General features: G+C 50.4%; 2 protein-coding genes and 1 non-coding gene across 10 annotated transcripts in view; 1 reads left to right on the top strand and 2 right to left on the bottom strand.

Moving 5' to 3' along the window:
- The window catches only part of MECR (mitochondrial trans-2-enoyl-CoA reductase), a 36,984-nt gene extending 32,224 nt beyond the window's left edge, over positions 1-4,760 (bottom strand). For 3 of the 4 annotated variants that reach the window (XM_047872687.1, XM_047872685.1, XM_047872686.1), the window contains exon 1: positions 4,552-4,760. In XM_047872687.1, coding sequence (XP_047728643.1) covers positions 4,552-4,727 — 176 coding nt within the window. In that variant the 5' untranslated portion in view covers positions 4,728-4,760. The remainder of the gene's footprint in view (positions 1-4,551) is intronic. The other variant, XM_047872688.1, reaches the window with a different exon arrangement.
- Positions 2,325-2,430, bottom strand: LOC125174184 (U6 spliceosomal RNA). The gene has a single exon (XR_007155312.1). It is a non-coding gene; the product is annotated as a U6 spliceosomal RNA (small nuclear RNA).
- A 6,517-nt stretch (positions 4,761-11,277) lies between the features above and the next one.
- The window catches only part of LOC125172465 (receptor-type tyrosine-protein phosphatase U), a 79,343-nt gene continuing 74,008 nt past the window's right edge, over positions 11,278-16,612 (top strand). For 4 of the 5 annotated variants that reach the window (XM_047870602.1, XM_047870600.1, XM_047870598.1 and 1 more), the window contains exon 1: positions 11,278-11,469. In XM_047870602.1, the coding sequence (XP_047726558.1) occupies positions 11,397-11,469 (73 nt within the window). In that variant the 5' untranslated portion in view covers positions 11,278-11,396. The remainder of the gene's footprint in view (positions 11,470-16,612) is intronic. The other variant, XM_047870601.1, reaches the window with a different exon arrangement.

Here is a 16,612-nt window from a genome sequence, read left to right as displayed (position 1 = left end):
TACAGACTGGGTCGTCACCACCTGTTTCCCCAAATCCCATATGGCTAACACTGAATGGGTTTGTCCAGGTTTCACAGCTACATTTGATTTTGTGCTAGCAACAGGCAGGGGAGAAAGCTGCGCCAACCAGGATGCTATTTTTATGAACGCTTCAGGATCTTCAAAAGGAGGGCAGACAGAGAATAACGTTCCTACCATCTTCCCTAGGTTGGGGCTGCCCTTCCTATGAAGGGTGGAGACTTGGGGTCAGCCGAGTAACTTCATCTTCTCTTCTGACCTATCTTTTCCCCAGTTTTATATCTCATTCTCAAAAAACGTTGGAGATGACTGTCATTGTTTTTTCAGGTCCTATATCAAGGACTCTTATTAAAGAAGGGACATCCTAGTTGTGTGATCTTGGGCATGTGACTTTTATGCTTCTTGAGCTCAGTTCCCTTATGTGTAAAATGGGGATAATAATGACCAAACTGGATTTCTGTGACTTTTTATTTCCATAATATATGTGGAGAACTTAGCCCAATACCTGCCACATAGTAGGTACACAGTAAATGAAAGATGTTTTTAACATAAGACCCAGAGAACGGCAAAGCTCTGAAAGGGGACTTTCAGGACCAAAAGGAAAGAGGACATTGGAGGTTCCGGGAACTATCGATGGAGAATCCAGAACTCTGCACAAGGGGCGATGGCCGTGGGGGACCTCTGAAATTTCTAGAGTCTGTAATTCTCCCAAGTTTGTCATTTTCTCCTGCGGTCTTACTTTACATCATTTGATCCTCCCAATGAAAAAGGCCCAAGTGCTTATTTAGGGGAGGCCATTCTGGGGGAGAGGAAAAAAACCTCTAGGAGACAGAGGAACAAGGTTTAGTAGAGAGACCAGATGGAATGTCTGGGGGCCAACAGGAATGAAAAGGGCATTTAGATTCAGAGATCCCTGCAGGTCTCATTCTGAGGAATTCTGCAACCCCTCCGACCCAAGAAGCCTGTTCTCCATTCCCTCCCTGTTGCTCCCAGAGCTCTGGCTCACGGTGCAAGCATACCAAGCATCACAAACTACACCAGTTTGGGGAACACTCTGCCTGGACTCTGGGTGGTTCCATGACCCTGCCTGGTGTAACCTGACCCACACACCCAGTCAGCGGAATATTTAAAGGACACCTGATTCTTTCTGTGACAGGGTGGTTACCTTAAACCTCCAAAGACAGGACTACAAAGAAGAGAATCCCAGTCTCTGGCCTCAGTCCATACACGAACAAGTCAAGTTGCCCGAATCTGGGTCAGAAGGGAAAGCCACTTTTCTGGGGCAGATGGAGAATTACTGCCCGAGAGTCTGTATCCACAAGGGCAATGGTTCTCAACCCTGGCCGGGGTACCAGGATCACTTGGGGAGCTTTAAAAAACACAGATGTTCAGTGCCGTCCTAGACCCACTAAATACCTCAGGGTAGGCTCCTGGGAATATGGACTCAAAGTGCCACAGGGGAGCGAGGTGTGAAGCCAAGGCCGAGTAACGCTTCATCAAACTATCTCGTTTTGAACTTCTGGGAAGTTATTAGGGTTCCACACAAGGAGACAAGAGAGCTCTTTCTTCCCTAAGTGGCAGCTGCCACCAGACCAGTCTGTTCCAGTTCGCTGGCTCTCTAAGAGGAGGGACTCAATCAGGAGGCAACTGCACCCAGCTGCCTAACTTTCCCAGGCCTTTCCAAAGGGTCCCATCCTCATCACCACAGAACTCTACAAAAATAGACTTCTTGGGGTGCCTGGGTGGCTCAGTTGGTTAAGCGTCTGACTTCAGCTCCACTCATGATCTCACGGTTTGTGGGTTTGAGCCCCACGTCAGGCTCTCTGCTGTCAGCATAGAGCCTGCTTCAGATACTCTGGCCCCTCCCTTGCTCTCTCTTGCGTGTACTTTCTTTTAGAAATAAACACTGAAATACAACAACAAAAAATTACATTTCTTACAGAAATTAGATTCATAATTAACTAACGTTTTTGGAGCACTTGTTTTGTGGCAGCTCGTGTACCAGACAACAGAAATTACAAGCCTGTGCGAGAGGCACATCACTCCCATTTGGGATGCATTCCTGGAAAACTAATGTTCATCAGAGCTTTACCAACTCATTACAGCACAGTCCCCAGGGACAAGTCTTCCTGACACGGTGATCATTACTTGTGATCAACATACAAGTTGAGGTTTACTGACTGAGGTGTCTCCTCAATATTCTAATGGTGGATGTGGCTAGGCTGAGTGCATGACCTTGAATTTAACTGAGGCTTATCTCCTCCAGTTGTCAAAACATCTGGCTTGGATTTTTTTTTTTTTTGAGTAAAAATTTGGAATGCTTCATGAATTTGCATATGTCACCCTTGAGCAGGAACCATGCTAATCTTCTCTGTGTCGTTCTGTTGGTAGCATACGTGCTGAAGTGAGCACTCTAGCTTGTATTTTAGCCATAATAATAATAATTCCGTGTTTGCCTACTCTTTGGAAAACAATCAAACCATGTGCTGGGACTCAGAGAGCTGTAAACAAGGGGCCTTAGGAAAGTGTGCGGGCGCTTTTTGGTGGGCAGCATTAGCTTGACCTCAGCTACGTAGCTCTACCTGTATTGTCTCCAGTTTTCAAGAGGATGAAACTGAGGCTCACAGAACTTCAGTAACCTGCCCAAACACACAGGATGGGGTAAGGATTGGACTCCAGGTCTGATTCCCAGACCAGTGCTTTTCTCTTAGCTCCCCTACAGTGACCCCACCAGCCCTTTTGGATGGTATAGTGACTTATGAGCATATTTACAGTGGTTGACAAGTCACATGCTGTTTTTATCACCCACATGCAAAAATCATGGATTAAGAGGCAACAAAATTTTAGGAGAACATAATCATAAAAGGAGCGAGGGCTCGCAGGGGCTGGGTGATTCGTCTAAGATCAAACAGCTAATAAAGAGGTGGAGTCTATATTTAACCTTAGGGTCTGTAAGGCTCCAAAACAGGAGCTCTTTTTAACTGGCTAAAGGCATATGCATAGTGCAACAGGGAGGAAATCACACGAGATAGGAGTCAGAAGCTGTGGGTTCCTGTCCCTGTTTCAATCCTTATTAGCTATTTCAGTTTGGACAAGTCCCCTGCCTTCTGTAAACTGAACATGATGTCTCTCACCTACCTTTTGGGAAGTGGAAGATTAGAATGGACATAAAAGCATCCAAAAAATACTCTCCAAAAAAAAATAAGAGCCTAGGAACTCAGGTAAATCAGTCAGTAAGACATGGGTTTAAATTTCAGCTCTGCCACTTACTGGCTGTGTGACCTTGGGCAAGTGATTTTTACCTCTCTTACACCTCAGTTTTCTCACTGGCAAATGGAACTAAATCAAGTACCTACCCCAAAAGTGATGACTAAATGAGAGCATCCGTGTGGACACATCCATTATGTGCTTGACATATAATACTCGATCAGTAAAAGTTATTGAGGGATAAAGAAAATGTAATGGCCTATATATATGTATATATACATATATATATGTGTGTGTGTATATATATATATATATATATATATATATATATATATAAAGTAGTGGGCTAATAGCTATATAATAATGTGACATATTAGATATACAAAATAATGGAATACTATTTAGCCATAAAAAAGAATGAAATCTTGCCACATGACACAACATGGATGCTGGGGGCATTATGCTAAATGAAATAAGACAGAGAAAGACCATTACTGTATGATCTCACTTCCACGTGGAATCTAAACAAACGAACACCAACCTCATAGACACGGAGAACAGACTGGTGCTCAGGGGTGTGTGTGTGTGTGTGTGTGTGTGTGTGTGTGTGTGTGTGTGGTGTGTAGGAGCCAAATGGGTGAACGGAGAACAGACTGGTGCTCAGGGGTGTGTGTGTGTGTGTGTGTGTGTGTGTGTGTGTGTGTGTGGTGTGTAGGAGCCAAATGGGTGAACGGAGAACAGACTGGTGCTCAGGGATGTGTGTGTGTGTGCGTGCATGTGTGAATGTGTGGTGTGTAGGAGCCAAATGGGTGAACGGAGTCAAAAGGTACCAACTTCCTGTTATAAAATAAGTCATGGGGATGTGATGTATAGCTTGCCAACGCGGTTAGTAATACTGCATGTTGGACAGGTGCTAAGAGACTAGATCTTGAAAGTTCTCATCACAAGGAAAAAAAATTCTGTCTTTATGTAAGGTGACATGTTAACTGGATTTAATGGGCAATCGTTTCGTAATACCTACAAATATCGAATCATTACGTTGTACACCTAAATCTAATCTAATACTGTATGTCAACTGCACCTCAAAAAAAAAAAGTTAGCCACTATCGCCGTCATAATCAATGGTGCCTCTCTGGCCTTCAATTACCTGGACGCATCGACTTTCCGAGCTACCCATCGCGCCCCGGGCTTCGGTTTGGGTCCCGTTATTCTCTGCCTTCTTCCTCAGACCCGGTCCCTCCTTTCTCAGTCCCCCCTCTCCACGGCGCGTCTTAACCCCCTCCAGGAGCCCCTGTCCCCTTGCCCCGTTTCGGCGCCGTCTCTTACTCGACGACCTTGGCTGGGTCCCCGTGGTGCCCATAGACCAGCGCCCGGACCCGGGAGGGCTCGGCAGATGCGGAGTAGGGGGCGGCGGCAGACCAGCGGCGGCCCCAAGCGACGAGCACCTCACGCCAAAGCCGTGATCTGGTTCGCGCCCCCAACAGCGCGCCGCAAGCCCACATGGCCCCTCAGTCAACTCTGAGCCGAACAGCGCGCCTACGTCATCTGCCTGCGTCCGCGCGCCTGCGCCCCGCCCCGCCCCGCCGCGTGACCACGCCCCTTGCTCATATTTTAAAAAAAAGGCTGACCCATTCCTCCGCTGCCCGCGCGGTGGCGCTCCGGGAAACTGCACGGGTTGCGTGGGATGCGTGGTGGAGGTACGGAAGAGATTCGCGGAGACTCAGGGCCCGTCAAAGTTGTTCTCCCAACTAGCAGCGTCTGATGCCAGCCTGAAGCTGTGTCCACAGTCTGCGATTTGGTATTTGATTTGAGGAAAGTCATTTACCCTTCCCTGACCTCAGTTTTTCCTTCTCCCCACCGTTTATTGTGTGCTCGCTGTGCCAGATCTTTTAAGGCATCATCCGATTTATTTTTGCTACCTTGTAACAGCATAGCGAAGCAATGTTTACTTTCCTACCACTGAGTAGGGTAGACGTAAGTTGGTGTGGAGGCAAGAGAATTGGGCTCGGAGCTAGAAGATTTAGGTTCAACTCCTAGTCCTGCCGCCTTCTTAGCTTGGCCACCTTGGGCTAGTGTCAAAAGCTCCCAGTCTCTTTTCTCGTGGGTACAGTGGGGGACAATATACCTCCTTCAAGATTGTAGTGAGGATTGGATGAAACAAGAGGATGACGTTGTGAACGGCAGAACACATTGTAAAATGCTAAGTGAACGGCAGAACACATTGTAAAATGCTAAGTGTGTTCAGATAGAAAGGAGGGATCACAAGGAGGAGGCCCTCTCTCAAAATGCTCACAGTGTAGAAGGGATTTAGTGGGACAATGGAAGTGCCTTGTAAGAAGATGTAGCCCAGTAAAGACACTAGATCATATTTGTAGTGGAGGTGAGACGTGAACATAACTAAAACCTAAGTTGGAATAGTAGGAAGGAGGGCACTGTTGGAGTCTGAAGGAGAAAGGTACTCTGGAAGGAGCCAGGGTGGGGATGAGGGCTCTTGCAAGAGGCAGTATTGGAGTCTGTCCCACTCAAAATCTTCAATGTGCACAAAAATCACCCGAAGGTCCTATCTCAAGCCTACTGAATTAGAATTTTGGGGACAAGTCCAGGAATCTACAATTCCTCCAAGCTTTCAAAGAATATTCTGATGTAGGTGGGCCAGGAAACTGGCTTAGACAAACACTGAGCCCAGGCTTTGAAGGATAAGGAAGAGCTCCTTTCTCTAGGTTTTATTGACCCAAAGCTTACCAGCTCAAAAGCCTTTTCTCCGAGGAAGAGAAGAGAGCAAAGTGCTGCGTTGAAAGCTGCAGGTGGTTGGATTCTGGCAAAACTGGCTTTGAGTTTTGGCTGTGCCATTTTCCAGCCATTTGATTTGGGACAAGTCACTTGGCCTCTCTGTGTACTCATTTCCTTATCCTTAAAGTGAAGGAAATAATAGTATCAGTTTCAAGGCTATTGTGAAGATCAAGTGAGATATTATTCACTTGAAGCATGTAGCACAATACTTGGCACATGAAAGCATTTGAAAAATGTTATTAGGTTATTGTGAAAATTAGCTGGGTAAAATACCCAGACTAGGATCTGGCTCAAACTATGTACTTAAAAATGTTTAAATCTGTTTTTATTATTAGAGAAAATAGATGTCCCGTGATGGGGGAAAGACTTGGTCCCACAGTTGTATGGGAGTGCTCATGTGCACGTACATGCACACACACACACACACACACACACACACACACATTACCCAGTTTTGCTTACCTTCTGTTTTCATTGAGACACAGAGGTCTACTTCTGTTGAAGACTCTCTAGGTGACAGTGAGCTGTTGACATTATCTTCTCTACCAAATTGGCTCCTGTGACTTCCCTGGGCAGCCTGACTGGAAAGTCTGGAGAATCACAGCAGGTTTTCCTCTCGGAGGCTGGATTTAGTCCCCCTCTCCAACCCAATAGCCCCCACTTTCAGTCCAGGACATCAATTTTAACTTGAATTTTGTAAACAGCCTTCTTCCTGACTGATATCCTCCCCCTTCTCTTTCCCTCCCCTTTCCTTCTTTCTCAGGCCTCCAGAATGATTTTTTTAAATGATTTTATTTTCAAGTAATCTCTACACCCAATGTGGGGCTTGAACTTACAACCCTGAGATCAAGAGTTGCATGCTCTACTGACTGAGTCAGCCAGGCACCTCCAGAATGATTTATTTTTATTTTTTAATTAAAAAAATTTTAATGTTTATTTATTTTTGACAGAGAGAGAGAGAGAGAGAGAGAGAGAGAGAGAGACAGAGCATGAGTGGGGGAGGGGCAGAGAGAGAGGGAGACACAGAATCTGAAACAGGCTCCAGGCTCTGAGCTGTCAGCACAGAGCTCGACTCAGGGCTCGAACTCACCAACCGAGAGATCATGACCTGAGCTCAAGTTGGACGCTCAACCGACTGAGCCACCCAGGCACCCCAGAATGATTTTTTTTTAAACAGAAAGATCAGACTTTGTCTTTCCCTTGGTTAAAGTCCTTCTATGACTCCTCAATAGTTAGGTAGATCCAGAAGTCACAGTTCTTTGTAGAACACCACAAACTATGGATATGTTAAACGAAAAACTGTAAAAAACCAAAACAAAATGAAACTGTGATTCTACACTAACTCTCTCATTCTCTCGCACAACTGACATGTGCTAAAGTCTTTAGAAAAGTGTATGGAGGAAAAGCACCTTAAAACAAAGAAAATTCTATTCATTGTAATTAAGTTACCTTCTTGCAAATTGGAAAAAGATGACTATAGTTTTAATTCAGTGGCAGAACCCCTCAGCTTGCCTTGAGGAACACTTGGGTTTCGCCAGGGGCATAGTTGGAGAACCACTGATTGAGGGGTTCAAGTCCAGTTTTCATGGCCCTGTATTCAATACCCTTTGCACTCTGAGTCCAACACTGTTTTTATCTCTTGCTATAAGACCATGCATAGCCAATGATCCAAGAGCACCCGATACCCACCGTTCCTAGCAATCCCATGTCTTGTGCCTTTATTCAGGTTGCTTCTTCTGCCTGAAATGCTCTTCCTGGCCTTGGCGACCTGGGAAACTACAGGGTCAGATATCATTTCTTGGATGTTGTTTTCCAACTCCCTAGGCTGCGTCAACCTCTGCTACCTTTGCGTTTTCTCTGAACTGGTGTTATGGCCTTTAGGACACAGTTGGTTGTTTATTTACATGTCCACTTACCCCTCTGGCCAACAGGGGGTCATGACTGGTGCATCTCCATGACACCAGCACCCAATATGGGGCCTGGCCCAGTGTAGGTGTCATAAATATTCCATGAGTTGAAAGTCATTGAATTTCTTCACCGCCTGGCCCTGTCTGCGGTGCTGTCTCCTTTTCCCCTAGATTTGGGCAGGTCACTCCAGGCCACTTGTGGGTTTTAGAAGTCTGTGATCTTTTTCAAGTGAAGCAGAATGTTCTCTTTTTATCTGTCCACCTGTTGCTTGTGCTCTCCTCCTCCCTCCACGATAGTCTCTGCTCTACGTTCTTCTCCTGCACAAAGAGAAGATGGATGTGGAATTGGTTAAGTCTAGGCTTGAGTCCTGGGCCCACTATTTCCTGGCTTGGTGATTTTGGACAGATGCCTTATACTTTTTGAACCTCAGTGACAACATACAAAAAAAAAAAAAAAGGAATCAATGGCAAACTCCTGTCATGAGGCTCTCACAGGAGTCCTCTGAAAATAGCATCATCCTTGGTTGTTTCTTCTATTCACTGGATTTCTCTCCTTGAGTTTCTTGCTCTGGCTGGACCTTCCTGCCTCTCCCCTCTCCAGGATCTCTCTGTTTCTTCTCCATTGCCTTTTTCTTGCTTCTGTCTTTCTCCCTGTGATTCTCTCTCTGCTTAATTCTCTCACCTTTCTCCTTGGCCCCTTCCCTAGCTCAGCATGGAGCTCATCAGGGCTCACAAGAGAGAGGGCTAAGAGTGCACAAGCCCTGTGCCCTGCCTCCTCCAGGCAACCTCCTTTGTTCCAAGCTCATTGAGGAGCCAGCCTGCAGTGGAGGCAGGGCACAGGTAGGGCCTAGATAGACTTTGGACTCCTAGGCTCTGGCCTGGGTCACTGCCCACTAGTTAGATCTACCTGCCTATGGGTTCCTCTGTCTCCACTTGGCTCATTGGAAGACTTAAAAAAAAAAGCAAGCAAGCTCAGGACCTTTTATTTTTCTATTTAATGCTCCAGTAGCTTCTTACTGCTCTTAGGGTTTAATCCAAAGCCCCATAGTTTCTTGCATGATCTTCAGATCCTGCTGGCCTCTCTAGTTGCATCTCGCTCCCCTTCCCTCCCCACTCCATTCCAGCCACCCTGGCCTGGCTGTTCCTCAAACACACCAGCTCCTGTAGGCTGTCCCCTCTGGCTGTGCTATTCCTCCCCTACTGACTTGCTGGCTTCTTCCCTTACTTCAGGTCCCCGCTCAAATATCACTACATTGTTTCCCCAGGGGATCCCCTTAACTCAAGTAGGATCCCCCCTAATTATTTATCACAACATTCCTCCCACTTTCTTTAGAGTGCACATCTCAGATTGTAATTACGTATTTATTTGCATGTTTGCTGTTGGTCTTTTCCCTGAGAGTGTGAGTTTCATGAGGGCAAAGACCATGTCTGTATTCATTCGTTTATCCATTCAGTATTTTTTGAGCGTCAGTATGTTTTGAACATCAACTACATGTCAGACCCCCCACCCCCCACTGTTTTTCCCTCCACTTGTCTGGCATATCTCTGTCTCATACCAGGAGTAATAGTTTATCACTGTCTCATGTACCAGAGCACTTGCTCGTTTGGCTGTTTATTTTTCTTGTTTTCCTACTGGAATGCAAGCTCTATGAGGGTAGGAATTTTTGTCTGTTTTATATTTCCACCTTGGCTTATAGGAATTGTTGAACAAACAAATCACTACCTGGTGTTTGTTAATTTGCTCCAGATGTGAGGCAGATCTCAGCCTCCATTCAAGTTAAACCAGATGGCCTTGATTCAGTTCCCGGTGCCACTACATAATAATGCACAACCTTGGAAAAGTCACCTCTCTGTAACTCAATTTCCTCAACTATATAATGGGAATAATAAACAACAGTGGGGAGAATTAAGTGACCCTCTGTGGGTAAGGCATATAGAAGGTGCATGGTCTTACATAATAATGGACAACTAGTTTGTGGTCATTGTACAGGGCCTGTACTGGGTAGAGGCGCAAATATACTTAACCTTTGTAGCCAGAGGTAGATTGGGACCAAGGAGAATTAGTGAGAAGGTGGACTTCGTGTCATGAAAAGTAAAAACTTTCTAAAAGCCAGCATTGTAAGGAGAAATAGATGAATTCCCTTCCATAATTAGAGATTTCAACACCCCTCCATCAGAAATGGACAGAACCAGCAGGCAGAAAATCAGTGAGGACATAGTTGAGCTCAACACCATCAATCAAGTGGATATAATGGACATCCATAGACTATGCCATCCAACAACAGCAGAATACACATTCCTCTCAATCTCACATGGGATATTCACCAAAATAGACCACATTCTGGGCCATGAAACATATCTTAACTTTAAAAGACTAGGATTCATACAATGTCCGCCCTCAGAGTGTGGTGGAATTAAACTAGAAATCGATAACAGAAAGGTAGCTTGAAAAATCCAAACACCTTGGAGATTAAATAACACATGGATCAAAGGAGAAATGTCGAGAAACAACAACAACAACACATTTTAGACTTGATGAAGTTGAAAACACAACTTCTAAAAATTTATGGGATGCAGCAAATGCAGTGCTTAGAGGGAAATTTATAGCACTGAATGCATCTATAGAAAGGAAGAAAGATCTAAAATCATTCACCTAAACTTCCACCTTAGGAAATAGGAAAAAAAGAAAAAAGCAAATTAAATCCAAAAGAAGCAGAAGAAAAAAAAAATTAGAGCAGAAATCAGTTGCCTTGAAAACAGGAGATCAAAAGAGAAGTTGGTTCTTTGAAAAGATCAATAAATCAATAAACCTCTAATCAGGCTAAGAAGAGAGAGGACATAAATTACTAATAGAAATGAAAGAGGGGACATCACTACAGATCCCATGGACATTAAAAAGATAATAAAGGAATGTTATGAACAGCTTTAAAAGCCAACGTTTCCAAAGACCCAACCACCTGTTTTTGGTCGGTGACGAGCACCCTGTCCTTGGAGGTATGCGTGAGTGTGCATTTGGAGGGGTGTAGGTAAGGAGAGGATTCAAGCGTCGGAGGGGACAGAGAAGCAGGGTGTCTTTAGGTTTCTGTCCCGGAGAGAGCTGTGCCAGAGCAAAGTGTGGGCAGCGAGCGTGCTGGCTTGAGAATGTCGGTGCTGTGGGTGTAGAGGCGGGGTGGTCCTCCACGTTCCGGACCTCCTAAAGGGGGCGCCGGCGTGGGGGAGGGGTGCGTCCGGGCCGCGGGAGACCTGACCGGCTGCGCACGCGGCTGCCAGCAGGGGGCGCCGCGAGACCGCGGAACCCGCGGCGGGGCCTGACGTCAGCGCCCCGCTTGTTTGGGCTCCCGCTCTGGACTCGGCGCCAGTCCCGCTCCGCGCCGCGCCGCTTCGCTCGGGCTCCGGCTCGCCTCGGGCTGGGCTCGGCTCGGGCTCCGGCGGCGGCAACCCCGTGCCGGGCCCCGGGGCAAGCGGCGGGGCACCATGGCCCGCGCCCAGGCTCTCGTCCTGGCGCTCACCTTCCAGCTCTGCGCGCCCGAGACCGAGACTCCGGCAGGTAAGCGCTCGTCCGTCCGACCAAGCTTGCCCCGCGGAGCCCCCGGGGCCCGTGGCGTAGCTCTCAAGAAAGTGTAAGTGTTGGGTGACCGAACGTTCCCGAGCCTGCTCGTTGTGTGTGTCTGAGTGTTGGATGTGCGATCGGCTGCTCAGGGTCTTGTGTGCCTGCGAATGTTGTGTGTCCGTGAGTTATGTGTGCACGCGAAGGTGCTGTGTGTGTTGTGCGTCTACGAGTGTGTTCGGGAGAATGTTGTGTGCATCGAGGCATTGGGTGTGCGCTGAGTGTCTTGTGTGCCTGCCAGTGTGTAGTGTTTGTGCGGCCAAGTAGGTTGTGTGTGTGTGTGTCTGAGTTTGGTTGTGTGGCCGGAGTTGTATCTGCGAATGTGTTGCATTTGTTTGCATTTCGTGTGCCTTGGCAGAGAGTGCTGCCTCTCGTATGTCCACGAATGTGTTGTGTGTGTTGTGCGTGTGACCGGGGGTGCTCTGTAGATCCTGCCCGCGTGTGGATCAGGGAACGCGTGTGTGGTGTGTGTGCTTGTGAGGTCCGTGTACGTGTGTGAAGGCGTGGGAACGGGTCCGGAACGTGTGTGTCCGTGCGCTGTGTGCGCGATGTGTACGTGTGGGAGTGTCTGGGGTTGGTGGTGTGCGCCACCGGGGGTTGCGTGGGTCCGAGTGAATGCCAAGTGTGCCGGGAATGCGCGTGTAGGAGCGGGTCTGGAGCGGATGTGAGTGTGTGTGTGTCCGTGCGTGCTGGCTGCGTGTCCAGGAATGTTGCGAGTGTGGTGCGCGCCTGGGCGGTGGCCGAGTGTGTGCCCGGGGCCGCTCGAGGGGGCGGTGTCAGGATGTGTGTGTGTGTGTGTGTGTGTGTGTGTGTGTGTGCGTGCGCGCGCGTGTGTGGCGTGCGGGCCCCGAACAAGTTGTCGCGGCTGCGCCCCCTCCGCCCCGGGGTCGGGCCGGGCCTGAGGCTCGCGAGGGAGGAAGGGGGCCCCGCGGCCGCCGACTCCGACATGTCGGGCTGTTTGTTGTTTCGCAAGTTCTGCGCGGCGCTGGCGGCCAGGCTGCTCCGAGGCGGCTCCGGGGCCGCGGGGCGCCCCGGCCGGTGGCGCTGAAGGGCCGGGCGCTGGAGGCCGTCGCCCGGGGCCGCGGGGCGCGCCGGGGCCGGCGGGCGGGCGCTCCTGCGGGGCTCCGCCGCGGCCGCACCGGGCCGGCCGTGGAGGGGGCGGCGCGCGGCGGCCGCTGTGGCCGGGCGGGGCTGCGACGTCCCGGCGCGGGCAGGGCCTGGCCCTCGGCCGCGGGACGGCGCCCCCTCCCGTGGCGCGCGGGAGGCGCCGCGGACACCGGGGTCTCTCGGGACACTCCCCGGGTCGACTCCGCAACTTTGTGCGGCCTCCTCGCGGGCCGGGCCCGCGGTGTGTGTGTGTGTGTGTGTGTGTGTGTGTGTGTGTACGTGTGTGAGCGTGTGTCTCCGTGCTTCTAACTGCTGTGTGGTCGCGGGGGTCTCTGGGCGTGTGTGTGTGAGTGTATGTGTGTGTGTTCGCGTCTCTGAATGTGTGTATCCGGGGCTTGTGTGTGTGTGTCCGCGTGTGCTGTGGACCGTGTGGATGGTGTGTCGGCTGTGTGCGTGTGTCTGACTACCTCTCCCCCCCCCCCCCGCCCCCCCACCGCGCGCCTCCATATCCCTCCCTGGGGCCCGGGATTCCAGACTGTGGCCCTCTCCCGCGGAGTTGTGCCCGACACGTCCCCTGGGGCATCCCTTTCCCGCGGCCTCATCCTGTCAGCCACCGTTTGGGTGGCTCCAGCCCGGTACCCAGGGCGCTGAGTAACGGGGAGACGCCCCAGCAGAGATCAGAGCCAAGGCACGTGCCAGGCCACCTCGGCCCCAGGGAGACTCCTCCTGGCCTCAGGCCTCCGAGAACTGGTCTCCCCGGGATCGAGTTCGGGCCTCTCCGGCGGAGCTCTTTTGGCTCCCGCAGTCGCTCTTGCCTTTGGCTCCCTCCGAGCTGGGGCCTGGCTTCCTCTACCCCCTCACCCCCTCCCCCACCCTGAGATCAAACCAGAGGGATACTACCGGCTCCCCCACCCCCTACCACTTCGCCTTGATTCCAAGAACCCTCCTGTGCCTTACCTCCTGCCAGCAGGGGGTTGGGGGTGGTCAAGAACTGAAGTTTGGGATGGGAGTGAGACCTTGAGCAAGTTACTTCCATTTGGGGAGTCTGTTTCCTCATCTGCCTTCTGGGCATAATAATAACGGTACTTGGTAGATCTGCCCTTGCCCCCCACCTAGGTAAAGTCAGCCCAGCTCCCTGAATGCCTCCTGAGTCCCTTGCCCCACCGAGGGTGGGTGTGTGATGTCTCCCAGTCATGCAAATCTGGCAATAATTTATTCCTCTGTGTTCTAGCTCATTTTGTCCTTTTGGTTGCTGGGGTTGTGGACAGCAGGAATGAGGGAGAGGCTGCCCGGTGGTTTCAGGTTAGGCAATAAAGGCTTGTCTGAGCAGCTGGCCCTTCTCCCTGGGGTGGGGGGAGGAGACTCGTCAGGAGGTGGTGAGTGTGGCCAGAGTGGGGGTGCTGGGCTCCTTGGCTGCCCCCTGCCCAGATCAAGTGTCAGTGAAAACTCAGGGTCGGCACCTGCTTGCTTGAGGCATGCCGCCATCCTTCCATGCTGTCATCTGCTAAGCTAGGTGGCCATTTCATGCAGGGGCGGCTTAGCTAGAGTTGCTAGGGGTGCCTTGTGTCCCCCCCCCCCCTCAGTCCCCTTCTGTCCTCTAAGCTGTACTTCCTCCCCAGAATTCTCTAATTCCACCTCTTCTCCTGGTGAACTCCTGCCTTTCCTTCAGGTCTCAGCTTAGATATCATCTCCTCCCTGAAGCCTTCCTTGGTTACTCCCTGTTCTAGCCCGGGAAGGGAGAGTGGGGGTTGATTCGATTGTTTCAAAGCATTGTAATTATTGTAATTACAGTTTATTGGTCCTTTGTCTCTTACAGACTGTGAGCTCTGTGAGGACGGAGACTGGGTATTTAGTATTTAGAATCCTTAGTGCCAGGTACAAGTCCTGGCCCACTGTTGCTGAATGAATAAATCTATGTTGTAAGAAAGAATGAGTGAGGTCCAGTGGGTCAAGTTCTGAGCTGGAGAAGCCAGACGGGGGCGCACTGACTCCATTGAAAGTAGAGATTAAAGAACTAGGTTTTCCCTCCAGGAATCTGGAAAATTCTGCCGGGGGATGGTGTTGTGTGTGAAAAGGCCACGTAGAGAGTCCTCTGGGAGCTGTGAGTTGGGGAGGTTGAGGCCCTGGCAGAGACTGAAGGGAGCGGTCTCCTGCCTGCCAGCCCCTCCCCCCAACTTCCAGCCCAGTCTCCAAACCCACCCTCCCCCCCAGCAGCTGGCTGGGCCTGTCCAGCCCCCAGGCTCAGCCTTTGTGCCGGAGGCCTCGGCAGGTGGTGAGAAGCTTGGGGTCCCAACCGTCAGTTTGAGCTGACCGTCTCTGGAGGAGGGAGGGCAGGCCCCGCATCAGGAGGGGGGAGACTCCCTCAGTTCTCTGTCCCAGATCTAGGAGTGGGCAGATGGGGTCACAGCCGGTGTCTTGGCTGTTGGTGAGCTCCAGAGAAGGGAGGAGGGCTACTCCTGGTGGTAACCCCTGCAGGTGGGGTTGTGGGAGGCTGGCCCAGGTGTGTGCAGATGTGATCCTGGCATCTGGGCAGTCAGAGTGGGGTGAGGGGTGTGTGTGTGTGTGTGTGTGTGTGTGTGTGTGTGTGTGTGTGTGATTGTATAATTGTAGCCTGGGGCACAGAACATATGTGTGGCTTGTCAGGCTGTCTAGCCATCTGGTTATCCTGTGTGGCAGGATCTGACTTTGGAATAGGGAGGTGACCAGCTATTTGGATCCCTGGGGAGCCTGCTGCTAGGGGGTCTTGGTATCTAAGTGTCAGATTCCTGGAGTTTGGGTGCAGACCTCTTTGGGTGGGTGGTATCTCACTATCTAGGTGTGGGTATCCCAATACCAGCGTGTGGGAGGCTCAGAGCGTGCCAACCTAAGGATGTCCCAGTGTCTCTGCATCCAAAGGTGGGTATATCCGGGTGTCTGGGAGTCCTCAGGTTAATGGGTGTTCAAGGAAGGGGGCACCTACCTCTGTGTTGGGGTTGGGGGGCTGTCTCAGTACGTGGGCGTCTGAGTGTTGGGTTCCTGAGTATCTGGAGGTCAACATGTGGGGGTATCTGTGCCCAGGAACAGGGTACCCATGCATTGGAGTATCTAGGTGTTTGTGAGTCTGGGTGTGGGGTGCCCTGTCGTAGGCGTGTCTGTACGTTTAGGTGTGTCTGTTTCCAGGAAAGGGGTGTGCATGTGTTGGGTAGGGAGTGTCCTGGTGACTGCGGCTGTGATCAGGGACTGAGGCTTGCCTCCCAATCTCCCTTCAGACCCCAAGGCCAGGAGCCTCTGGAGAAGGCTCTGCTTCTTCATCGTTAGTCAGTCTACAGCTGACTTTCCAGAGAACTTCCTACAATAGAACTTCTGACAGTGATGGAAATGTTTTCTACCCGCACTTTCCAATACGGCGGCCGCTTCTTGGCACGTGGTTATTAAAGTTAAAGTGGCTAAAATTCACGAAAATAGAAAACCCATCCCTCGGCCACACTTGGCAGATCTCACATTCTCAAGAATCTTGCGTTTTGCGTGGCCACCGGCTCGGTGGGTGCAGATAGTGAACATTTCTATCAGAGCAGAAAGTTCTATGGACAGTGCTGTCCTGGAGGTGTGAGGCCTGGCCACCTCAGGGAGTGGAATTGGTCTGGCCGAACCACCACTCAGCAGCCATTGCAGAAGGTTTTGTTGAATCCGTGTTTGCTTCCTCCCAGCCCATCATTTCGTGCTGGACTGTTGAAGTAGCCCCCTTCTTGGTCTCCATTCTGCCATCAACTCCCCAGTGCTGCCGGCGCCTGTGACCTGAATGATCTCTAGCAGGCAGACATAGGATGCTGCCACTCCCTTGCCCCAAGCTGAAGGGTCTCCAGCCTTTGTCCAGGGGACAAAACCCAAATCTATATGATGCAGACCCTACTTTCTGGAATAGTTTCGTGTTTATGCCTCTCCTCCGCTGACCACATTTCTCCTTGTCCCCTTACGATCCAGGATCACCAGGCCAGTG

The sequence above is a fragment of the Prionailurus viverrinus genome, chromosome C1, assembly GCF_022837055.1.
Source record: "Prionailurus viverrinus isolate Anna chromosome C1, UM_Priviv_1.0, whole genome shotgun sequence".
Classification (NCBI taxonomy): Eukaryota; Metazoa; Chordata; class Mammalia; order Carnivora; family Felidae; genus Prionailurus; species Prionailurus viverrinus.
This window is presented reverse-complemented; position numbering and strand designations above follow the sequence as displayed.